This window comes from Silurus aristotelis (genome assembly GCF_946808225.1).
Source record: "Silurus aristotelis genome assembly, chromosome: 14".
NCBI classification, from domain to species: domain Eukaryota; kingdom Metazoa; phylum Chordata; class Actinopteri; order Siluriformes; family Siluridae; genus Silurus; species Silurus aristotelis.
The window spans coordinates 22,415,045-22,441,784 of NC_139587.1; the positions used below are offsets into that span (position 1 = coordinate 22,415,045).

Here is a 26,740-nt window from a genome sequence, read left to right on the forward strand (position 1 = left end):
GTTCTACAAGGGACTAGACATTTATCTGTATATTTATAGCTATTTTTATTTTAGATTATATATTTTCTTATTTTTGGACATGATAAATATAGGCAGTGTTTTTCAGTAGTATGTTTGTTGATAAGAGAAGTAATGCTGTGGGACTCATTTATGGGGGAAGAACTGTCTAATTATTTTAAACAAATGCTTGTAATTTCTTTGCATCCCTTGATAAATTTCAATATGATTTTTTCCCCTCTTCTTTAATTTGTAAAGCAGTAACGTGACACTTGTAGGACCACTGTGATATTATTCATTTACCTGTTGAGTATAAATGATGTTTACGCATTTCCTATGCATGAAATTATGGTGTAGCTGGGATTTTTTTTTTTTTTTTTTTTTAAATCATTTTGAACCCATAAAATGAGCTCTTCCGCGTCAATGACGACACTTCCGGTGACGTTATCACTCAAGACGTCGTCACTGTGACGCGATGATCAGCAGGCCTTCAGGAGCAGGAGCGGTGCTGTAATTCATGTCTTACTGCCAAAGAGGAAGAGGAAGAGGAGACCCGGGTTTGCATTGCTTGTATGGGAGCTGCTTTTGAAAGATTTGCCGTTCGCATTTAAGCGTGCAGAAGGCTTTTCTTCCCTGACACATTTTGAGGGTGAAAGGATACACAGCTCGGGATATTCTGTTGTTCCTGTTGATGCAACTTTGTTACGGGTTCCGTGCAGGGTAAGTGAGACGCTCATCCGGTCGTGTTTCTCCTCCAGGTGCTGATGTCCGTCTGAGCTTTGCATTTGTCTAGTTCGGTATTCTGTGTGTTTTCAGGCCCGTGCATTCTTTTGTTTAACGCTTCCTGTGGAATTTTTCACAAATTCTCTGTCCATTGATTCAGTCTTGTGTCGCTGCTTTGCAGATCGAAATGAGCGACTAGGGGTTTACATAGGAGGCGATTATATCCATTTGTCCCAAAGTGAAGAAATCAAGAGCAATGAACGACACGACTAACACGGAATGAATGTGCAGTTAGCCTGTTGATTATGTTTGGAGATGTAGGAGGAATCTCAGGGTGATTGTGTGCATCTTGGTGCTGTTGCAACGTGACGGTCGTACAAGTTTTCATTGCCGCCTGTAACATCTGTATCCGTCCATGAGGAGAACAAAGAGATGTTGCAGAACAGCAGCGCAGCCGTTTATACTGTAGGTGTAGGTTTATAGTGTATGTATCACTGCTGTGATCCCTCACAGTACAGGATTAGACATAATCGGAAATAAAAATGCAGGGTTTTTTCCCCTTTATTGGGAATATTTTACAGACCGCTAAGAAATGTGAGAAAGTGAGCCGACCCCGCCCATTCTGTATAGCTAGGCACCTGTACTGTCAAATCCTCATAATGCTAATAATAATAATAATAATAATTGTGATGATGCACAATTAATCATCATTATTATTAGTTGCAGTAGTAATTATATAAATAAATTATACTATAGTAATAATTTGATGATGTGGCAGATGATGCTCATTTATTACATTATTATTATTATTAGTAGTAGTAGTAGTAGTAGTAGTAGTAGTAGTAGTGGTTGTAGTAGTAAATCTTCTTTTATACACTCTCCCCTTTCTCTCCTTTTCTGGGGTCGTTACGGGTAATGATTCTCCTTACTCCTAACACCTCCTTCGCCACTCTCATCTCCCAATTGCTCCTTTAAAGAGGCTTTCCAGGGAGGGGAGGATCCTTGACCCTGGAGCATACAAATTTGTGGAATACTGCCAACTTCACTCAGACTGAAGAAGCTGCTCGGATGAGTAGTGAAACGTTTCGATCTAAGCAGATAGACGCCCAGTTGACATGACTCAACTTGCAGACAATCGTAGTGATATTATTACTACGAATAATACAAATGATTTTAATAATTCTTATAATGATCATTATTATTATTAGCAATAATAATTACAATAAATAGTAATTCTGTACAAATAGTACATTATGAATATAATTATTATTAGTAGTAGTAGTTTTAGTAATATTATTACTACTAATAATGATCATTTTTATTATTGAATTCTTACAGTTATTAATAAAAGTACTAAAGATTTTAAGGTTAGGGTTAGTTGTAAAAATAATAATAATAATAGTAGCACAATTCAATCATCATTACTGTTATTAGTAATAAAAGTAGTAGTAGTGGTAATTAAATGATGATGAAGATGCACAATTAATACTTATTATTATTGTGGTTGTTAATTGTTGTTTATTTATATTATTTTATTTAATATCTTTTTTTCATTTAGAATTCATTATTGATCCCACAGCGAAATTGTTATTTTTCCGCATATTCCATTGATGTAGGAAGTCTGGGTCAGAGCTCAGGGTCAGCCATAATACTGCACCTCTGAAGCACAGAGGGGTTAAGGGCCTTGCTCAAGGGCCCCAAGAGTGGCAGCTTGGCGATAACAGTGCTTGAACCCCTGACCTTCCAATTAGTAACCACTGAGCTTCATGTTTGTATAGCCATTTTCTTGTGGAGTCCATACACACACATACAGTCTTAAGTCTTTTATCAATACAATAATAGTGTTGGCTCAATTAAACTCATTGAATTGTTTTAGCAAAATTAATACAAATTGTTTTAACCATTAGAAACCTCAGTATCCAGGTTGCTAACGTGACTTGATGTCCAAACTGATGCCACAGTACTGTTCATATATGAAGTGTAAATAAAATAAAAATAAAGTAAATTATCGCTGGCTATGTATTTTTTTATCTATTAAACTCACTTGCCTCGTCTATAAAAATGTAAATAAAAGTATTACATTGCAATCTTTGGATCAGAAGTCTAATGTTACAAAGTTACAAAGATACTATGCTACAGGAGCACATTACTGCCATGACAAAGAATATTAGTCGTCTTCTTCATTCTAAAGTATGAAATATTACCTGCTGATGCAAAACCAAATGAAAACCACGTCTTCCTCAGATGCTGAAGCACTGATGCCAGGCTATAAACGTGAGAGGGTTTCCCAAAGATGCCACACTCTAGCTTAGCCTGCCTGAATGGTGGAATAATGCTGTCAGACAGCTAAATTACTTCCTTTTTTACATTTAGATGCCATTTCCAGATGTGTTATACGTTATTGCCTGCAGTGAAAAAACATCAATAGTCTATTTATACGTAGGTCGTTCTTTGTACAGTCAGTGATCGATATACAAACCACAGCTCAAAATAGGGGTCATAATTCCAAGCAATAAATACCCCATTTTCAAATCTCTTTATCAAGAAAATGATTTTAAATAAAAATTAAATCTGTGGGATGGTATAACTTAAATCTTCCTTTACTAATTAATAATAACATACAATAATGAACCAATGTGTGGTCAATAGCGAATGAACAATATATATTGTTAAAAAGTATATTTAAGTATAAGTATAGTTTTATATTCAATCATGTAATCTTCAATAAGTTTAATAGCACTTATTTAAATATAATAGACATATTGAATGAAAAATGTAATCAGAAAATAATGAAAGCTAATGATATGGAGAATTTAGAGAGGGTGCTAGGTAAGAAAATGGGAACCCAGCCATTAGGGGGGGCACAAGCCAGTGCACTCTTAGTGCCGGTCCCAAGCCCGGGTAAATGGGGAGGGTTGCGTTAGGAAGGGCATCCAGCGTAAAACATGTGCCAAATCAAATATGCGGATCACAAATGAGAATTTCATACCGGATCGGTCGAGGCCCGGGTTAACAACGACCGCCACAGGTATCGTTAGCCGACAGGGTACCGGTGGAAATTGGGCTACTGTTGGCCGAAGGAGGAGAAGGAGTGGAGGAAGACGTCTACAGAGACGGCAGGAAAAGGAGCAGTGTAGGAGAGTAGAGGTTCGGGTTGGTACTTTAAATGTTGGTACTATGACGGGTAAAGGGAGAGAGGTAGCTGATATGATGGAGAGGAGAAAGGTAGATATGCTGTGTGTTCAGGAGACCAAGTGGAAAGGGAGTAAGGCCAGGAACATTGGAGGTGGGTTTAAACTGTTTTATCATGGTGTGGATGGAAAGAGAAATGGTGTAGGGGTGATTCTGAAGGAAGAGTACAGTAAGAGTGTAGTGGTGGTGAAGAGAGTTTCTGATAGGGTGATGATCGTGAAGGTGGAGGTTGAAGGGATGATGATAAATGTCATCAGTGCCTATGCTCCACAAGTTGGCTGTGAGATGGAGGAGAAGGAAAGATTCTGGAGTGAATTAGATGAAGTGGTAGATGGTGTACCTAGGAAAGAACGATTGGTGATTGGGGCAGACTTTAATGGGCATGTAGGTGAAAGGAACAGAGGTGATGAGGAGGTGATGGGTAGGTATGGTTTTAAGGAGAGGAATGTGGAAGGGCAGATGGTGGTAGATTTTGCTAAAAGGATGGAAATGGCAGTGGTGAACACGTATTTTAAGAAGAAGGAGGATCATAGGGTGACGTATAAGAGTGGAGGAAGGTGCACACAGGTGGATTATGTTCTGTGTAGGAGATGCAACCTGAAGGAGATTGGAGACTGTAAGGTGTTGGCGGGGGACAGTGTAGCTAGACAGCATCGGATGGTGGTCTGTAGGATGGTTTTGGAGGCGAAGAAGAAGAGGAGGAAAGTAAGGATTGAAAGAAGAATAAGATGGTGGAAACTGAAGGAGGAAGAGTGTAGTGTGAGGTTCAGGGAAGAGGTCAGACAGGGGCTTGGTGGTGGTGAAGAGGTGCCGGATGATTGGGCAATTACTGCAGGAGTGATGAGGGAGGCAGCTAGAAAAGTACTTGGTGTGACATCTGGAAATAGAAAGGAAGACAGGGAGACGTGGTGGTGGAATAAGGAAGTGCAGGAGAGCATAAGGGGAAAGAGGTTGGCAAAACAGAAGTGGGATCGACAGAGTGATGAGAAAAGTAGGTAGGAGTACAAGGAGATGCGGCAGCAGGTAAAAAGGGATGTGGCGAAAGCCAAGGAAAAGGCATATGAGGAGCTGTATAAGAGGTTGGACACTAAGGAAGGAGAAAAGGATTTATACCGATTGGCCAGGCAGAGGGACCGAGCTGGGAAGGATGTACTGCAAGTTAGAGCAATAAAGGATAGAGAGGGAAATGTGTTGACTAATGAGGAGAGTGTGTTGAGAAGATGGAGGGAGTATTTTGAGCAGCTGATGAATGAGGAAAATCAGAGAGAGAGAAGGTTGGACGATGTGGAGTTGGTGAAGCAGGATGTAGATAGGATTAGTAGGGAGGAAGTGAGAGCAGCGATTAAGAGGATGAAGAATGGAAAGTCGGTTGGACCAGATGACATACCGGTAGAAGCGTGGAGATGTTTAGGAGAGATGACAGTGGAGTTTTTAACCAGATTGTTTAACAGGATTCTGGAAGGGGAGAGGATGCCTGAGGAATGGAGAAGGAGTGTGCTGGTACCGATCTTTAAGCATAAGGGAGATGTGCAGACCTGCAGTAACTACAGGGGAATTAAGTTGATCAGTCACACCATGAAGTTATGGGAAAGGGTAGTGGAAGCCAGGCTGAGAGAAGAGGTGACCATCTGTGAGCAACAGTATGGTTTCATGCCGAGGAAGAGCACCACAGATGCCTTATTTGCTTTGAGGATGTTGATGGAGAAGTATAGAGAAGGACAGAAGGAGCTGCATTGTGTATTTGTGTATTTAGAGAAAGCGTACGACAGGGTGCCGAGAGAGGAGTTGTGGTATTGTATGAGGAAGTCAGGTGTGTCAGAGAAGTATGTGAGGGTGGTGCAGGACATGTATGAAAACAGTGTGACGGCAGTGAAGTGTGCAGTAGGTACGACAGACTGGTTCAGGGTGAAGGTTGGACTGCACCAAGGATCGGCCCTGAGCCCTGTCCTGTTTGCAGTGGTGATGGACAGGTTGACGGACGAGGTCAGACAGGAGTCTCCCTGGACTATGATGTTTGCAGATGATATTGTGATTTGTGGTGAGAGTAGAGAGCAGGTTGAGAAGAGCCTGGAGAGGTGGAGATATGCGCTTGAGAGAAGGGGAATGAAAGTCAGTAGGAGTAAGACAGAGTACATGTGTGTGAATGAGAGGGAGGGCAGTGGAGTGATGCGGTTGCAGGGAGAAGAGGTGGAGAAGGTGGAGGAGTTCAGGTACCTGGGGTCAACAGTGCAAAGTAATGGAGAGTGTGTTAGAGAAGTTAGGAAAAGAGTGCAGGCAGGGTGGAGTGGGTGGAGAAGAGTGACAGGAGTGATTTGTGATAGTAGGGTATCTGCAAGAATGAAAGGGAAAGTTTATAGGACTGTGGTGAGACCTGCGATGTTGTATGGATTAGAGACAGTGGCATTGAGTAAAAGACAGGAGGTGGAGCTGGAGGTAGCAGAGCTGAAGATGTTAAGGTTTTCGTTGGGAGTGACGAGGATGGACAAGATTAGAAATGAGTTTATTAGAGGGACAGCTCATGTAGGATGTTTTGGTGACAAGGTGAGGGAGGCGAGATTGAGATGGTTTGGACATGTGCAGAAAAGGGACATGATTTATATTGGTAGAAAAATGCTGAAAATGGAGCCACCAGGTAGGAGGAAAAGAGGAAGGCCAAGGAGGAGGTTCATGGATGTGGTGAGGGAAGACATGCAGGTAGTTGGTGTGAAAGAGGCAGATGTAGAGGACAGGGTGGTATGGAGACGGATGATCCGCTGTGGCGACCCCTAATGGGAGCAGCCGAAAGAAGAAGAAGAAGCTAGGTAAGAAAATGGGACTGTGTTTTATAGTGCTCATTTCTTGATCTTCTATTTTTAGAAACTGTAATATGCAGATAATGAGCTTTTTTGGGGGGGAAGCTAGTGTGTGTCAAGTGTTGTCATTATTTCTCATAATGCCCAAATAACTGCTTTAATACGTACAAGTATATATACAATACATACAAGTATTTTTTTATATATATATATATATATATATAATAGATAGGTGTTTCATGATGAGTGGAAATTTGATAAATCAAATTATTTTTTTTACTGGAGCACATAAATAGATTACAGCTCTACTTGCTCAAACCAACAGACACTGGTGTATAAAGGAGTACAAAACAGGAGTACACATTTCCAGTGCAGGCATATTCTAATCAGTTCAGATATTGCTTTTTTTTATGATAATGTACATGACTTTGCAGTCCCCAAAGCCATGAGTTTGTGAAATAATCAAGCAACGAGTTGTCTAATATTTGTAATTTTATGATTCAGGAGACTGTTCAAGCTGAGGTCACATGGTATGGAATGTCAAGGCTAGATAAGTGACATTTATAAATAATCCATGTGAATTTAACACTCTATCTGAGCATACATCCCACTTAGACAAGAACATTTTGTTCTCATAAATTCTGTGGAATTGGGTGGAAGAATGCTTGACTTTATTTTGTTATTTGTTCACACCTTTGTTAGTGCAAAATCCCATTGCATTTAGGAGCTGAAAACCTCTTTGATGACCTCTTTAGTGAGCTCCACCCAAAGTCTGCCAGCCAGACCACTCTCGCAGTTTAAAGTCCAAATTCATTTGAATAAACCAATTCACTCTTTTCAAACCATTTCAAACCATTTTTATTATATGCTACAAAAGTCTTGTTGAAGGTGCCAATTCATTTAGGATTGGTTAAAGGGTAAGCGGAAGCTTATTTGTTATGTATTTGTTAGCAACTAAAATAAAAGATTTTGTAGTTAATTTATGGGTCTGGCAGGCAATCACAGAAGGTTGTACACTTCTCCTAAACCAACGCTAATAACCTCTCTCATGCTATAAAGGATCACGAGTTCTCCTAAAACTAAACTTATTAATGCACTTCCTTGTTGCCTAAGTAATAAATAGGTAGATAGATAGACTGATTAGAGGAGAGAATGTAAAGACGATTACTTTATTGCTTCCTGAGGAAAATCATTTTGTCACAGCAGTACAAGGCCACACATTCAATACACGCAAGGTACTAAACATGTCTGTGAAATAATAAGTCATAAAAATTAAGTAGTAAATAAAGTGTCATATTATTGGCTTATTTATAAACCAGTAACTTAATTATTTATTATTATTATTATGTTTTGTATAATTGTGTTAAATACATGTAGCTTGTGAGCAAGCCTGGTTTGGCTTAATACGTCACCATGAATGTTCTAAACAGTAGACTTTTCTATAAAGAAAGCCAGGCCCTAAACAAAACCGAAGGCTTTTTTATCCCCATTCAGGAAATTCCAAGAACAGATCGTTTGTTTGATGAAGAGGCTGGTATGTTGTATTCAGTTTACTTGTCATGTGAAGCACGTGCTCCTGCTCAAGGTAGAAAAAAGGACCAGAGCTTGAGCTTTGGAGCATCTGAGCTCAGGCCCACATGCTTTGTTCCCAGGCAGGTTTTTTTTTGGCTCTGATGTCAAACTGCTGTGCTGAATGCTGAGCTTACTACACTTATTGAGTTTTTGCTCAATGTGAGATTTTGGATTCTGGATTAGTTTCAAGGTTTTTCTATTTTAAATCTGAGAGTACTTACACTGCCTCAGTCACTATTAGCACAGTTTTTTTAACATATGGGTCAAACCAGAGAAAAGTTCTGTGAAATTTGTCGGAAAATTCACCCACTGCTTTGATTGCTCTAATACTGAATTTTGTATTTTTCAATAAAAATGTTTCTTAAATGAATTCCAACACAAAGCTATAATATAACTTATAAGTACACCAGGCACATACCCCACTGCAACACATATGGAGAGAAAATATGGAGAGGCTCGACCACAAAATCTCATAGTTGACATTGACCAAAGGTCAGATTTGCTGTGTTACAGCACCATGTTTCATTTGTTTTACACTTGAAAAGCTAACAAAAAATGTTTTTAGCCTTGAACTACCAAAAATGGGACTGGAGATCACCCTGTAGATTGTATTTGTCTGGTAGGCATTTAGATCATATTTATGTGTTTGTCCTTCTACCTCTTCCAGAGTAAATTAAAATGTAATTTCATAAAAAACAAGTAATTTACACTTTTATTATTATGTACAATTATTTACAAATTTTGTGTAAATAATACACATTTCTTGTTGTAATGACTGCATCGTGTACGCAGTCACATTAAACTTGCAGATATTTAAAGTAAAACTGTTTATATTTGCTGGATTTGTTTCATTAAGTTGTAAAGACTTTTTGAGCAAACAGCAGATATTTGGGAAATGTTACATACTAATTGCATCTAGTTAAATTAACTGAATAGCATTCAATTTAATCCCAAATATGCTCATTTGATGCTGCAAATATATATTAACTCTTAAACGTGCCTTAAATACTTTAGATTTTATCTAACGATGGACACTGATCCTGTGTTTTTGTTCAATATGCCATGATTTAAAATTATCTAATTATTATCATTGTTGTTTGTTTATCTAACAATTTATTGATTGATTTGATGATAAATCAGTATCAGAATCAGGTTTATTGGCCAAGTGTGTTGACAAACACAAGGAATTTGGTTCCAGCTGTTTGTTACTCTCAAAAATACAGACATAAATAAAAAACCTATACATGACAAAACAGACAAGACAAGACAAAAACAGACTATACAAGACAATACAGACAATACAGACAATATGAGACAGTATAGACAGTGTGGGTAATAAATAGGGATACAGACCAGTAATTGTGTGCCAGGTATGATTAAAGAGTTTACTATAAAACTTTGTACAGTATATAGCAGCAATAGTGTGTGCAACATATACAGATAATGTGATGACTGACAGTTCTGTGCAGTACTCATAGATGTGAAGCAGGGAATATAATTATGGTCAGTTGTTAGTGAGGGTGATTGCTTGGGGAAAGAAACTGTTCCTGTGTCTGGCAGTTTTTGTGAACAAGGTTCTGTAGCGCCTGCCAGAAGGGAGGAGCTGAATGTTGTGTCCAGAGTGTGAAGTCTCATTAATGATTTTTTGTGTGAAGTCTCATTAATGATTTTTTTCTGCCCGGTTTCTGGTTCTTGTATGTTACAAGTCCTGGAGAGTGGGCAGGGGGGCACCAATTATTTTTTTCTGCTGTTTTAATGGTTTTCTGCAGTCTGTTTCTGTCCTGTTTTGTTGCTGCTCCAAACCAGATGGTGATTGATGAGCACAGGACAGATTCAATGACTGCAGTGTAGAACTGTATCAACAGCTCCTGTGGCAGACTGTACTTCCTTAATTGACGTAGAAAGTAGATCCTCTGCTGGGCCTTTTTCAGAATCGAGTTTATGTTTGATTCCCATTTCAGGTCTTGGGAAATGGTAGTGCCCAGAAACTTGAAGTTCTCCACAGATGACACAGGGATGTTGGATATTGTGAGGGGAAGTAGTGTTGAAGGGTGTTTCCTAAAGTCCACTATCATCTCCACAGTTTTGAGTGTGTTTAGCTCAAGGTTGTTCTGACTGCACCATAGCACCAGCTGCTTCACCTTCTGCTCATATGCAGACTTGTCACCATCTTGGATTAGTTCGATGAGCATGGTGTCATCTGCAAATTTCAGGAGTTTGTGGATTTTTTGTGGATTGTGGAGAGTTTAAAGCAGGAGGGGACCTCACACAACTCCAGTGATCTGTTGAAGATAGAGGTGAAGATGGTCAGCACATGCTTTGAGACAGGAGGAGAAGACACCGTCTGGGCCGGGAGCTTTCCTTGGCTTCTGTCTCTGAAAGAGCCGATACACATCCTTTTCACAAATCGTGAGCGCAACTTGAGTGCTGGGAGGAGTTGTAAGAGAGGATTCCAGAGTTGTGATGGGGCAGACATTGGGCTGGGTTGGATGAGAGGTGTGAAGATATCGTTCTCAAACCTGCAGTAGAAGGTGTTGAGGTCGTCAGCCAGGTCTTTGTTTGCTTCAGTGGGGAGGGGTGGTCTCCTGTAGTTTGTGATATTTTGCAGGCCTTTCCACACTGATGCAGGGTCGTTAGCTGAAAACCTGCTTTTCAGCTTTTCAGAGTAGCTTCTTTTGGCTATTCTGATCTCTTTTGTCAGTTGGTTCCTGGCCTGCTTGTACAGTGCTTTGTCCTCCCCTCTGTATGCATCTTCCTTGGCATTTTAAAGTTTTTTCAGTTTGGCTGTGAACCATGGCTTGTTGTTACTGAACTTGCAGAAGGTTTTGGTTGGCACACACATGTCTTCACAAAAACTGATGTAGGATGTCACAGTGTCAGTCAGCTCATCCAGGCTGTCAGTTCCAGCCTCAAAGACACTCCAATCAGTGCAGTCAAAGCAGTTTTGTAGTTCCTGCTTTGCCTCACTGGTCCATCTCTTCACTGTTTTGACTACAGGCTTAACAGATTTTAGTTTCTGTCTGTATGTTGGAATAAGATGAACCAAGCAGTGATCAGAGTTCCCTAAAGCTGCCCGGGGTACAGAGCGATACGAGTCCTCTAAATTATTTATTATTTCATGCTTGCTATTTGCTATCCATGATTAATTGTGGCAGCCCCAGCAAAATGCAAAGAAATATGAATACATCTAGTTCTTTGACAGAATCTCGGTTCAGCAAGTGATTAGTTGGTGTGTTTGTGTAGAAATAGCTCAGGCTGTAAATGTTTAAAAAAGGCTCAGGCTGTAAATGTTAATATAAGGTGTATTTAGTGAAAGGTTGTTACATTCACACCTGTTTTTTTTTTATTTTTTATTATTATTAATTAACTAATAAAAAATGTTTCTACAATTTGACACTTGATGTTATTCTCTCATCTTTAAGTACTACCATCATACACATTTTCATGTCACAATCATCATTTTCTTTTTATTTGCTGTGTTGTTGTATCACTGTTAGGCCTGTCTATTTCAACCACATTTCTTTTTACTTCTGTTTGCAGAGTTGCTGTGCACCATGCTAAGATAAAGGCGCGGAACCGTGCTCTGAAAATGCTAAAGCGACTGGACAAGATAAGATTTAGAGGACAGAAGCGTGATGAGTTCCTGGACATTGCAGAGTCACCCAACGCCTCGGACAGCGAATGCAATGATGATCTCTTGATAAAACCTCCAGCCTCCGTTAAAGATGGAGAGGATATACGGGACCCTGTGAGTGGTTTTTTAAAGTCAAGTGGGTCTTAATCAGAGTAATTGCTTCCTTTAGTCTTCCAACATAATAGCAGTACAAAAGACAGTGTCCTGCTGTGCAGTGTTGTTTCATGTACTCTCCCTGAATTGCTGAAAGCTGTTGGGTTTAAATTATTGGTCTTTGGTCTTAACATAACTCCTGGCTTCATCAGAACCTAGTAACTATATAACATTAAACTTATATTATTGTAGTAATAAGGTGATGTAAAAAATAGTTGATTTTCATTTGCAGTCCTTGAAACTAAATTATAACACAGTTTCTGTCGTTGCCTTAATTTTAAGTGGTGAGAAAATGCCTGATTGCTCATCGACCAACACATACAGTTTAGTTATGACATTTAAATGTTTTGATTACTTACCATGTCAGATCATAGCCAGAAAGAAAAAAAGAATATAATTTTTTTTTTTGCTATAGCAGTTGTCAGACTAAGTACTATTAAAGTTATCCTGTTGGGAAAAAAAACTGTTAATTAAAAAAAAAAGACATAGGACATTTGTGTTTACTTTTGGTTTCATGTTCTGTCTCATGAGCCAATTGAAAGCAGAATTATTTTGTATTTTGCAGCCCTGTGTTAATAAACAGGGAAAAATGTGACGTGCTTCAAAATGTACCATTTTCTTACTTCTATGGAGCTATCACATCAACATATGTTAGGATTTTTGTTGTAAAATGTAGTGCTTTTCTCTCTGTCTGCTAGGGTTTACTTCTAGCAATGCTGGCACATTTGCAAATGGCCTATTTCTGGGAAAGTAATTGGTTCTTGTTCAAATTATTGACAAATTGTACCAGACTCTCTAGGGAAAGCTAGACTATAATATCACTTTTTTTTTGGAAGATCTGAGCATGTGAACTGTGTACTCATACTATTCACTCTGGTGTTCAATTCAAGTTTATTTCTATATATAATTATTTTCACAGTCGATATTGTCTCTAAGCATTGTTACAGAATGTAAGAATTATAGAACATTATTCACAAATATTTAAATTTGTGTATTTATCCCCAAATGAGCAAACCTGTGGCAAATGTGGCAAGGAAAAACACTTTAAGATGAAATGAGGAAAAAAGATTGAGAGGAACCATATTAAAAAGAGGAGCCCATCCTCATTCGACACCAGGAATGTGATTATGAATCATTAAAACATTACAAACAATGATATAGAAACAGCATTTGTAGAATGTTTTGTTTTTTTGAGTAATGAGTATATTGGTATAAAGCAAAGAGAGTAAAAACAAACATTAATTCTATGTAGTATTGTGCATATACAATATGTGTCCATGTAGATAGTATAGTGTCAGTGTTATTTGTGTTTCTGGTGTGTGGGCTTTTAGCCTTACACTTCCACATTAATGTCAAAAACTACAGTCTTTATTATCATTGTCTTTTTTTCAGTTATACCAGGTTGGAATGTGTGGCTTTAATGGAGTGTCGGTCATTATTATTGCATTTTTCTATTTTCAGCTTTTACATTTATTTTTTTATGAAAAATACATGGTCCATTAAAAAATGTTGCATATTAATTGAAATAAATGAAATTGCCACACCTCATCATGATATTCAGAAAGGGGCAACGATGCGGTTACGTGCATGTAGTAACCAGAAAATTCGTTTGAATACAATCCAGTGTCAGCGGCCAAAATAGACTCCACCCAAGACAGCTTTTCAGGTTGATGAACAGGCTCAACAGAAAAACAGGCGGGTCCTTGGAGCTTCCTGCTTACTCCTGGAGCTTTGCTTAGTCGCATTACATAGTAATAACTTACAAAAGTACAAAACAACATTTGACTATTTGAGGCAATGTTTTTGGGTATACTGCTTTTTCTTCTTGTTGGAATTACAAGTGCTCTTCGGTTACTATAGAAGGGTAAGAAGTTTTGAATTTATCAGGACCTTTTATCTCACATTTCCATTTTATATGCAGCTGGTAAAAAAAAAATGTTGTTGGTAAAAACTTATTTGTACCATTTAAAGTGGAAAATTGCAGGTGCAGTGCAAAATTGTTTTAGGCCCTGTCCTCTGTCTAAAACCTGTTTTGCCTTGCCTTTAGTGTTGATATCCATAGACAGATAGATGTTGTCTTAACAGCCTTCTGAACAACGTCTGTGTTGGCTCCATTTAGATTCTGTACACTTCCCATGGGGACCTGTAATTGTTGACTTCTGTCTTGTTCTGTATTTGGCAATGGGTTATTTCCAGGAAAATGCTGGCTTAATACCCTCAGCAGGCCAGAGTAATGGGAACTATACAAGTCACTGCAGATTTATAAATGAGAGTCATAAATGAGAATTACTTCTAATATAAAAGGAATTATAGAATAGAATTAAATATAGAAATATAAATATAGAATTAAAGAATTTTAACTAGTGGTGGTACCTGTACAGCGATGACATCATGATTTATATGGGAATGTTTTTGTGTACATATGATTTGGAGTATTATATTTCAAACTTGATATATAAATATAAATAAATATAAAATCATTTCTGTTAACCGCTTTAAGATGTGTTTTGCAAACACACTGATAGTTTGGTCATTTAGCTTGCTATTGCCTATTTACAGAAGGGTTCTGGGGGTAGTCTTTTCCTTAAAATTCTTTTTAATTTTTTTCACCCAGGCTGGTCCAGGGTCCATGGTCATGGCTGCTACTATCCAGGACTACCAGAGGACAGAGGCGGACAGACTCAATGAGGTCAAGGGTCACCTTGAGATTGCCTTATTGGAGAAACATTTCCTTCGTAAGTACTTCTTCAGCAGTACCGATCATATACTTGGGTAGTCAGTTCACTGACTGTTTTGTTTTATGTTACTTTCTTACACCAAACATTTCCTGCTATTATTAGACAGTAATAAAAAAGGCTTTAGTGACCCCAAGAACAAATGTCAATGACCCTTATTGTTCCAAGATGTCACTCCGGCTTTTTCTGTAAAGTGTTGTGATCATAAACATTGTGGTCATCGGATGTATTGTTTTTTAGATTGCATGTGCCCCTTTTCAGAGTTAACCTTAGTTTCTTTCCTCTAGTGTAGACTATTGAACAGGCATCTGGTTCAATGTGTTTCACTAAGCTGTGTGACCTGTACCACCATCCCGTTAATGGGAAAATAGGGATCAAAGAGCAGCTCTTTGCTGGTTAAAGATCAATACAGGCACACACATACCACACACACACACAATTAAGCATAGCTTACTGATCACTGTTGTTATCTAATTAATGTGTATTATTTTATTTATGGCCTAATAAAAAAACATGAAAGTGGGTTATATAGCACACAACCTTTTAATCTGTTATACTGTATGATGTCTTGTCATACATCAAAGGTATCAAAACACATATTGTTCTAATTTTAGACCCTCTGTTTGCGTGTGTCAGTGTGTATGTGTGTGGCTTATGGGTACTGTATTACAGAAAAACAGCAAAGGATAAACGAGGACTTTCATGTTAGTATCTGTAAATCTAGGTAAGATGTATTAATAGGTAGTTGCATAATGGAAAAAAAACACAAGCTGTAGCGAGTTTTTTGACAAGTGACCTGAAACTACGGATAATAATATCTGTGAAAAGGCTATGTTTTCTTGAATTAGGATGTAGTTGTTGTGTAGCTGTCCTTTGTTTCAGTCATTCAGAGCTGATAACATAAAAACACTGAGTAGACCAGCAAGGCCAGTAAACTAGGCTAATGGGACATTAGATGCAGTTTCCTAAACTTAAGCATAAATTAGATAATAGATTAATGATAATGAGTTGAAATATTACTCATACTATGATTTAATTTGGTTATTTTTTTCCATGTTACTTCTGAGCATTCTGTGTCTTTAGATAGTTTGATTGCAGCCTTATATATTAAACAGCAAATTAGAACATTCCTGGATGGAAATATAATTAGCATTTTATTTCTTTTTTTTGTGTCATCTGATGTTTATGTTCATGTGAAAGTGCACTTATTTAAAAAAAAAAAAAAAAAAAAAAACAGTGCTAAAGCTTTCTCCTTTCTCCCTGGAAGGATCTAAACATTTAGCTATATAAAAATCATCATTCAATTTAACATTTACTTTAAGATTTTGCTTAGAATGGACTTTGGAAAACTAGCAAAGTTAAGCAAAACAAGTATTTTGGAAAATGTATGCTTAATAAACTGTTTTCCTTACTACCACATTTTATATTGTTTTCCCCCTTCACTTGTAACTCATCTTTAGTACTTCTTTGCATCTCCATTGAGAATAGGACTGGAGAGATAGGAACAGTTTTTGCATATGTGAAAATGACTCGTGGTAAAAATGCTGGTTACATGGAAGTTTTTTATTTGTATTGTCACAATTTACTAGGGATGCACCAAATATTCGGCCACCGAAAATTTACGGCCGAAAATGGCCCAAAAGTGCATTTTCGGTTTTCGGCCGAAAGACTTTGATCACCGAAAAAACGCGGCCGAAACAGTTTGTTGTGATGACGCAAACAGAAACCGCTGCCTGCACGTGCATGTCTAAAACAACATGTCTGCGGTGTGGACGTATTTCAGTATATCTGAGAAAGACCCACGGATAGCGATGTGCAAAACTTGTAATGCCGAAATTTCGTCTGCAAAAACTTTCTCCACGTCGGGTTTAATTTGAAATCCAAACATCCCGACCGCTATGCTGAATATCAGAGGAACGCAAACGCACAGAAAAGCAAAACCCCTCCGAGCATGCGCACTCCGTCTGTGGTGGACGTTTTTGGAAAGGCAGGAAGTTTCCCAGTGATAGTGTTGTATTGTATCTTTAAGCTATAAATCAATATTTTCATAATTTGTAATTGATTAATTCTTTGAGACTTTAATATTAATTTATGCAATTGAAATGCCTTGATTTTAGTAAGGTTAGTACACAGTCATAGCCATTAATGCAATGGTAATAATAACTGCCATAATTTCTTTCTGTGTTTCGGTTTTTCGGTTTTCGGCCTTGCTTTCCTCCTTTTTCGGTTTTCGGTTTCGGCCAAGAATTTTCATTTCGGTGCATCCCTACAATTTACCCACAGCCAGTCTTATGTTCTTTGATGATGGATAATATGTCATGTTGTGACTAGGTTGGAAAGACTTTTGTCCTGTACCATTCATTAACATTTTTGTCTCTAGTAGTGTATTGTGTGTGAAACTTCAGAATTGCCTTTTTGAGATTTTTAGGAGGTTCAGATTTGAAAGAATCTGCTAATAAAACACAAACATTAAGGTTATTATATGAGTTGTATCTTCTTGACTTAAATGCATAGTGTTAGGGTTAGGGTCTGTTGAATATCCAGTGTAATGTTTTTGACAAGGCAGTATTATGTATTTAACTTGCTTTTGCTGCAGAGCACTAGAGTGAACTAACTGCTCATGCACTTATTATTGATAGTAGATTATTAGATAGCTAGTCTATTTTGTTCTGTGTTCTTTAGCATCTGTTCCAGATTCCCATCTTAAAGAAACTAGCTAGCTAAACTAGTGTGAAAAAGGCACCAATCTATTTACCAATGTTAATCCAGAATATACTGTTAATTAGCTATGTGGATTCATTGTCACTCACCCTACTATTCAGTACAGATATGATGACTCTGTCATTGTCAGAAAGGTCTCTGAGTTGTTTACAGCACCTCATGTAGCAGTGACATGTTGGTTTAACTCTCATTGGAGCAAGAGGGACAAGTCCAGGCAGGATAAATTAGCCTCAGTAAATTAGAACGGAACAAAGCCAGTTTTTCAAAGGCATCCTTTTTTTGTGCTTTGAAATTCTGCATAATGTATTTTCACAAGTTCTATGACTCATTTGAGTTTGGTTTCTATGTACAATCTTCTGTTAATAAAGATAAAGAACCTGAATTTTTGATTAGTTGATCTTCCAAATCTAATGGAAGTGCTTTTTTTTTTGTGTCACATATTTGTATAAGTTTCAACAGACACAATCTTCACTTGTTTGCCACGGATAAGCACAAGAAGAACAATACTTGTTTTGTCTACACCTTATATACTTTTGCTGCACTATAAACTGGGCTTCCTTCAGCAGGTAATTAATTAAGGAGTCATGTATTTAAAGAGCAGTAAATGAGAACAGAGATATAGTCAGTGTGAGAGTCAGGCTTAATCCATCTTTCAACAAAGAGTGTTTACATAAGAGGTGGTACAATACAATAATTAGGGTCAACATGAAAAGTCAATAAAAAGCATGTGAGTCTAAAAGTGACACTGTGTGACTCTATTGTAAATATCTGTACAATAATCAAATTTGTGTACACCGAAAAAGCCAAAGACAAAATGACCTGTCCTGACATGTTTTTTGGGCTCCTCTGTGTCAATAGATAAAAACGAATTTCGAGTTTGTGATACTGATTCTGAATGCCACACAATACTTTAGTGATTTGGTTGTTTGCTTAAAAAAGTTTAAAGAAGGCTTTTTATGTTTTCACCACCAGTTGTTGTCTGTCTATTTATCCATTCATACATTCATCTATCATCTGCTCATTCTGTCAATATGTTTGTCAGCTTGACATTTCAAGAACGAATGCATAAATGTTTATAGAACTTATATGGATTTATCACTGAAATAGCAGATAGAAATTCTTTAACAGCCTGGTTACAGTATATTTTAGGGGGAATGTAGCGATTCAAAATTGTAACATCAAGGTCTAAACTCGTAGGCAGTGCAGGCATCCCCACTGAAGCTGTTCACATCAACTTGTATTTTCCTTTTTGTTTTAAGAATAGTAGTTTTTCATTCTAACCTCCTGATTCAGTAGTAGAGTACAGTATTTTCAATCGTTATAAGCAAGAATTGAAATACTTTTTTGTTTTTGTCCATGGATATGACACACATGCCAAACATACTGTCAGTAGAATTTAAGAAGCTCTAGAATGTTTCTAGAGAATTATTTCTTCCAGACTGAGCAAAAGACTTGTAAGAATGTATTCATGGGTGGCACCAGTCCAGTCTTTTTTTCTGCCACTTTGTTTGACTGGTGAGCTAGCAATGCAACGTAAGTCATTTGTGTTTCCCTGCAACTTCGCTCAGAGCAAAAACTAATTTGATGTGTTATCTCAGTCAGGAACTCACTCGCATTCGCTAGCCTGCTAAATATTTTCAAGCTGTTACTGATTTGAGCCTGTGTCAAGGGTTGTGACGCAGTGCTAAAACTATTGTTTTGCCTACTGGGATAACTGTTCCCTGCCCTTGGAAACACAAGCTTCTAAGGTTAAATGAGGGTCTGGCAGGCATACAGAAAAGCTGTATATCTGCACTACTGTCTTAAATGTACAATGTGCGCTGTGGCCCTGTCGCAAGTAAGGAAAAACACCTGCAATGTATCAGTCACCTTAATCAGAATGGCATGTTGTGACATGAGGCTCATGGGTTAGACTTTGGCTTGATAGCGATGTACATGATATATGCTGTGACTTGTTAGGAGTATGATTTAGAACTGACGAAAGCTGATTCCATTCTTGCTTGACTCCAAAAGAACAGATTAGTGATTTTGATTCCATTTATGAATACTCAATACATAACTAATGTGTTGAAATTTGGTGTTAAAGCAGAGCAAATTCGCATAAATGTGTCACTGTGGAGACTATATTTATTCAAATTCACATGTTTATATACAACTCAAACCTAGCATTTTTATTGGAAGTCTTTTTTAAATATAACTTTTACTTTCTATGTAAGAAGTTCCATGTAGAAGTTTTTATTTTTTATTTACACAAAGTAAATTTACTTAAATATTTAACAGAACCCTAATAAAACTGACAAACTCTGTTCAATATATTTTATTTTAGAATCAGAATCAGGTTTATTGGCCAGGTGTGTTGACACACACACAAGGAATTTGGTTCCAGCTGTTAGTGACTTTATTTAAACAGAGAAATGTACTTAATTGTCTTTAGGCCATGTAAGCGATCAGTTTAATCTTGCAGGTACAACAATGATTTGCTTGCAGTTATAGTCTAATATAGTTGATATATTTATAGTTTAAATTCGGCTTAACCACACCCCGTGAATGTTTTGTAATGATTGCTTTGATGAAAGGCGAAAGTGTAATCATTTAATCTTAATTGTACATATTTAGGGATGTTAATAAAAAACAAGCAGGCAGGTTACACAATGATCCTACAGCAGCCAATTAGAACTATATAAAGCAATGTTAAATAAAGTTATCAGATGAGGGAATATATGGAGTATAAGGCTTTTTATTTATTTTTTTACTATGAATGGAATAGAAGTGCAAGAGTGAAGAGTTTTTGTTTCACATTGAAAACTACATAATTTTTTTTCATTTGAAAGATTGCTATGCTTGAAGTCTTGGATGTGTTTGCCTCCATTCTTCATCTCACCTTACCTTTGATCAGCACTAAAGGGTCTTTATGACTTGGATAATGCCATTGCTAGAGGCTGAACCAGAGTTGAATTATAGATGAGGATGATTTTGTATTCTAGGTAACCTTGAATGTTGGAGCTGTGGCCTGATTGCACCTGTGTTTAAGCTAATTGCAATTAAGTTATTTTTTTTTTGATGATGATGAAGGATGTCAAATATAATGATTTACTTGCCCAAAAGTGCATTTTCGGTTTTCGGCCGAAAGACTTTGATCACCGAAAAAACGCGGCCGAAACAGTTTGTTGTGATGACGCAAACAGAAACCGCTGCCTGCACGTGCATGTCTAAAACAACATGTCTGCGGTGTGGACGTGTTTCAGTATATCTGAGAAAGACCCACGGATAGCGATGTGCAAAACTTGTAATGCCGAAATTTCGTCTGTAAAAACTTTCTCCACGTTGGGTTTAATTTATCACCTGAAATCCAAACATCCGATCGCTATGCTGAATATGAGAGAAACGCGGCACAGAAAAGCAAAACCCCTCCGAGCACGCGCACTCCGTCTGTGGTGGACGTTTTTGAAAAGGCAGGAAGTTTCCCAGTGATTTTGTTGTATTGTATCTTTAAGCAGTTGCACTTGTTCCGAATGCACTTTGTTTTTTATGAAAGAACATATTTAATTTTACAACCTTTCAGGAAGCCAGAGGGCCTGTACATTATTATTTAATGTACACATGAGTGCATTTAAGTTAAACATTTAAGTTTGAATTGTAATTTATTTTATCCTGTGCATTGTTGCAATGTGCTATAAATAAATATTTTCACAATTTGTAATTGATTTATTCTTTGAAACTTTAATATTTAATTTATGCAATTGAAATGCCTTGATTTTAGTAAGTTTAGTACACAATCATAGCCATAAATGCAATGGTAATAATAATTGGCATAATTTATTTCGGTGTTTCGGTTTTCGGCCTTGCTTTCCTCTTTTTCGGTTTTCGGTTTCGGCCAAGAATTTTCATTTCGGTGCATCCCTTATATATATATAGTGAGGAAAATAAGTATTTGAACACCCTGCTATTTTGCAAGTTCTCCCACTTAGAAATCATGGAGGGGTCTGAAATTGTCATCGTAGGTGCATGTCCTCTGTGAGAGACATAATCTAAAAAAAAAAATCCAGAAATCACAATATATGATTTTTAAACTATTTGTTTGTATGATACAGCTGCAAATAAGTATTTGAACACCTGAGAAAGTCAATGTTAATATTTGGTACAGTAGCATTTGTTTGAGGTCAAACGTTTCCTGTAGTTTTTCACCAGGTTTGCACACACTGCAGGAGGGATTTTGGCCCACTTCTCCACACAGATCTTCTCTAGATCAGTTAGGTTTCTGGCCTGTCGCTGAGAAACACGGAGTTTGAGCTCCCTCCAAAGATTCTCTATTGGGTTTAGGTCTGGAGACTGGCTAGGCCACGCCAGAACCTTGATATGCTTCTTACAGAGCCACTCCTTGGTTATCCTGGCTGTGTGCTTCGGGTCATTGTCATGTTGGAAGACCCAGCCTCGACCCATCTTAAATGCTCTAACTGAGGAAAGGAGGTTGTTCCCCAAAATCTCGCAATACATGGCCCCCGGTCATCCTCTCCTTAATACAGTGCAGTTGCCCTGTCCCATGTGCAGAAAAACACCCCCAAAGCATGATGCTACCACCCCCATGCTTCACAGTAGGGATGGTGTTCTTGGGATGGTACTCATCATTCTTCTTCCTCCAAACACGTTTAGTGAAATTATGACCCAAAAGTTCTATTTTGGTCGCATCTGACCACATGACTTTCTCCCATGACTCCTCTGGATCATCCAAATGGTCATTGGCAAACTTAAGACGTGCCTGGACATATGGTGGTTTAAGCAGGGGAACCTTCCGTGCCATGCATGATTTCAAACCATGACGTCTTAGTGTATTACCAACAGTAATCTTGGAAACGGTGATCCCAGCTCTTTTCAGGTCATTGACCAGCTCCTACCGTGTAGTTCTGGGCTGATTTCTTACCTTCCTTAGGATCATTGAGACCCCACGAGGTGAGATCTTGCATGGAGCCCCAGTCCGAGGGAGATTGACAGTCATGTTTAGCTTCTTCCATTTTCTAATGATTGCTCCAACAGTGGACTTTTTTTCACCAAGCTGCTTGCCAATTTCCCCGTAGCCCTTTCCAGCCTTGTGGAGGTGTACAATTTTGTCTCTAGTGTCTTTGGACAGCTCTTTGGTCTTGGCCATGTTAGTAGTTGGATTCTTACTGATTGTATGGGGTGGACAGGTGTTTTTATGCAGCTAACGACCTCAAACAGGTGCATTTAATTTAGGATAATAAATGTAGTGAAGGTGGACATTTTAAAGGCAGACTAACAGGTCTTTGAGGGTCAGAATTCTAGCTGATAGACAGGTGTTCAAATACTTATTTGCAGCTGTATCATACAAATAAATAGTTTAAAAATCATATATTGTGATTTCTGGATTTTTTTTTTTAGATTATGTCTCTCACAGTGGACATGCACCTACGATGACAATTTCAGACCCCTCCATGATTTCTAAGTGGGAGAACTTGCAAAATAGCAGGGTGTTCAAATACTTATTTTCCTCACTGTATATATATATATATATATATATATATATATATATATATATATATATATATATATATATATATATATAGCAGACTGCCTGTTTTATCTAAGGGTTCAGTGTTACAACCGTGAAGTCTCAGTTACAGTCTCCCTGTACTGTGTTGTTCTGTCTTTTTCAGAGGAAGAGTTGAGGAAACTTCGAGAGGAGATGAATGTTGAGACTCTGAAGCAGGAGCTTGAGAAAGAGAGGTTGAAAAGACTTGACCTTGAGCAAAAGATGAATGAAATCCTTAAGACCAGGTATGAGGAGAGGATTTGTTTCTTGTGTTCATGTTTTTAGATTGTTTAATGAATAAGTTGTATCTTCTGCTAAATAAGTGTATTACTTTCAGACCAGAGGACTCCCCTCCTCCCCCTTCCAAAGCTGGTCCTGCTGTCAATGGAACAGGTGAGCTGTGAAGCATTGTGACCTAACATACTGTAGCTCATTTGGCCTGGAACCATGTCAAATACCCTGCATATTTACTGACATATAGACAGCTACATTTACAGTCTTTCTGGCAAAATTCATGGGCATAGCCCTTTTTTTTAATACTCTTATAAAAGCCGAGCTATTGTTACAAAGTGGCAGGGTTATTTTGTATTGAGAGTTTTCAAAGGCTTTAATTCTTGTTATACCGCAGCAATTTGCCAACTTTTTATTATATTGTTTCATTTTCTAATCTCATCACTTATTATTCTTGTTTTTTTGTTAATTACACTATGATGACAAATGACTATTTCTGTGCACCTTTAAATTATTACTACAGAAATTACAGCATATTAGGGTAAAGCCAATTATATAAACTTATAATTTAAATTGCAGCCATCAGCACTGTTGATGTTAACACTTTCTGACCAATCAGAACTCGACAGCACAGTGGTATAAATGGTATTAATTAAAAGAGAAGCCAAAGACTAAGTAATAGTAGTAGTAGCAAAATCAAGTTAATTACATAACCCTCCTTGACAGTGCATTTCTGCTTTGTGACAGGAGAAAAACAGAAGGAATCTGTAAGCTCAAAGCTTTGGAAGTGGCTGTATGAGCGCTTTGGCGTGTACATGGAGGACTTTCGCTTCCAGCCAGAGGAGAACATGGTGGAGACGGAGGAACCACTCAGCGCTAAAAGGTGAAGAAAATCTGTCACTCTCATCCTTATTATAAAGCTTCTCCCCGGCTAGAGAGACAGCCAACACAGCAGGACAGCTGTGAATGTCTGACTCTGTTGGTGAGAAACCTTTTTGCACCTTTTTTGACGTAAGATGGATAATTCCAATGGGCTTTGTGACATGACGCTTTTCACAGTCCCCAGTAGTTTAGATCATTTAATAACCAAGTGTGATAAAAGTGCGATTACATTCTATTGATGAAAATGATGTTTATATGCTAGTCTTTAAACAGTGTATAACAGTTTTGTGTAGACAGTCAACATTTAATTGATAAAAGCTTTTTTGCTGTTGTTTCACTGAGGCACGTTGATAAATTGCCATATTGTTTGTTTGGTTTTTTGAGACCATTCAGCTCTCGTTAGCCGTTGGTTCTCTTGTAAATAATTAACTATGGTCCTTCTGCTTTTGTTACAGATTAACTGAAAATATGAGGCGACTCAGTAAGTATTGTTGTGACAGTAATAGTTGTAAATTACATTATATTTCTACCAGACATTTTCAGGCTTGAAACATGGGCAAATGAATTATTGTAATATTTGCCCTCTATAGTTAGGGAAGGTATGATTCTGATTGTCTCTGTGTGTATCATTGTGTTTCCAGAGCGAGGAGCTAAGCCTGTCACTAACTTCATGAGGAACCTTTCTGCCTTATCCAGCTGGCACTCTGTCTACACATCCGCCATCGCCTTTATTGTGAGTACAGTCAAAACAAAAAAAGCAGCATTCTGGTCACTGATAGGTCGAACACTGAAAATCCTATCAACTCATCTGAATATTCTCTTGTTAAATTATTATTTTTATATAAATGTATATTTTTATATATATTTATAGCAATCATTCTCAAATCATGGAAGCATAGCCAAGTAATCTGTGATTCTGAACAGGAGATTGCAGTAAATAACATTTTATATTCGTTGTAATAATTAGTACCCTAATATTCTGCACTTAATGTAGCTTTATGTTGTGTGTTGTAGCTCTATGTTGTTCAGTGTAGCACCAGGGTTCTGGAGGAACGTTGTCTCGTTTTTACTGTGTACCACTGTGTATAGTAGAAATGACAATAAAAGCCTCTTGACTTGACTTCTTACTCATGATAAGTCTTAGCAGTAAATGTCTTCAATAATTTTCAATCTTAGTACAATTCTAATAAAATACTTATTGATGTGCTATTAAAATGTTCTGAAAGTACATGTAACTGGTTTTTGTTGTGTAGACTAAATACAATAATACACATTTGAATTCTGTTGCTGAAACTGAAAAATACTGTATAATGGTTATATCATTTACATTATAGAGATTATTTTCTTTCTTTTGTCCACAGATCTATATGAATGCTGTGTGGCATGGCTGGGCAATTCCTATGTTTCTCTTCTTAGCTATTGTCCGGCTGTCTTTAAATTACCTTATAGCAAAGTAAGTTGAATGTCAATTCATGTCTGTTTTGTATAATTGAATCTATAATATTTATGCATGATAGATTATTTTTGTTGACGCTTCATGCATGTAGCTATGATTTAAGCTTTTACTTACAGCATTAACATGTCGGTGTCTGAATTTTGGCATCTCTAATAAAAATGACCTGTCCATTCTTTTAAGTAACATAATTATAATACATCAAAGCAGCATGGTAATATTCAGGCTTTTGCCTAAGCTGTCTTCCTGCATTAACTATGTATAAAGAAACAGGAAACCAAATACAGCGGTCAGTTTGCCTGTTGAAGGATGTTGAAGTGTGATTTTTCTCACACAGTGAATGTCACACTTTGCTCAAATTGCTGAACAGCAAAATTGACATAAGCCAGATCACTTCACATTATATTAAGATAGCAACTGTCAAAATGTTTTTGATGCAGTCAGAAGGAAGTCTTTAAATGCTTTTACTTTTGGGGGTAAACAGATTAAAATGCCATCAGTTTACCTTTAACTGGAATGTAGGCAAATAAAGTATATTTTTCAGTTCAGAAATGTAAGTAGTTTTTAGAACCAACTACAGCAGAAAATGTAAAATGAGCTTGTGTGAGAGATTTTTTCATGATTTTTGAATGCTGTGTTATTGTTACAGAGGCTGGAGGATACAGTGGAGTATTGTGCCTGAAGTGTCTGAGCCAGTAGTAAGTGGTCATCAATTTATATATATATATATATATATATATATATATATATATATATATATATATATATATATATATATATATATATATATATATATATATATATATATACATATATTTTTTAAACTCTGTTAATAATTTGTAGTAATGTTATTAAAAATGTTGAATGCTACAGGCTATTTTTAGTCTACAACAAAGTAAACAGAAAAGGGTGAGATACTATATATATATATATATATATATATATATATATATATATATATATATATATATATATATATATATATATATATATATAGCATCTTTTCTTTTCCCTACAGGAGCCTCCAAAAGAAGAATTGACTGTCTCTGAGAAGTTCCAGTTAGTGCTGGATGTGGCACAAAAAGCGCAGGTACATTGTGCCAAGTTGCT

The 26,740-nt window shown here is 37.2% G+C and overlaps 1 protein-coding gene and 1 long non-coding RNA gene across 6 annotated transcripts in view; one reads left to right on the forward strand and one right to left on the reverse strand.

The window, feature by feature from the left end:
- Positions 1-425: 425 nt before the first annotated feature.
- The window catches only part of gramd4b (GRAM domain containing 4b), a 37,071-nt gene continuing 10,756 nt past the window's right edge, over positions 426-26,740 (forward strand). For 2 of the 5 annotated variants that reach the window (XM_083560013.1, XM_083560014.1), the window contains exons 1-11: positions 426-717; positions 11,817-12,024; positions 14,678-14,798; positions 23,189-23,309; positions 23,402-23,457; positions 24,043-24,178; positions 24,633-24,658; positions 24,819-24,910; positions 25,539-25,630; positions 26,280-26,328; positions 26,649-26,720. In XM_083560013.1, coding sequence (XP_083416139.1) covers positions 689-717; positions 11,817-12,024; positions 14,678-14,798; positions 23,189-23,309; positions 23,402-23,457; positions 24,043-24,178; positions 24,633-24,658; positions 24,819-24,910; positions 25,539-25,630; positions 26,280-26,328; positions 26,649-26,720 — 1,002 coding nt within the window. In that variant the 5' untranslated portion in view covers positions 426-688. Of the gene's footprint in view, positions 718-11,816; positions 12,025-13,738; positions 13,928-14,131; positions 14,294-14,677; positions 14,799-23,188; positions 23,310-23,401; positions 23,458-24,042; positions 24,179-24,632; positions 24,659-24,818; positions 24,911-25,538; positions 25,631-26,279; positions 26,329-26,648; positions 26,721-26,740 lie in introns of those variants that run through there. The other 3 variants (XM_083560015.1, XM_083560017.1, XM_083560016.1) reach the window with 3 other exon arrangements.
- Positions 14,678-20,132, reverse strand: LOC310736488. Its single transcript, XR_014536564.1, has 2 exons — positions 17,076-20,132; positions 14,678-16,383 (listed from the first exon to the last, which is right to left on the reverse strand). It is a non-coding gene; the product is annotated as an uncharacterized lncRNA (long non-coding RNA).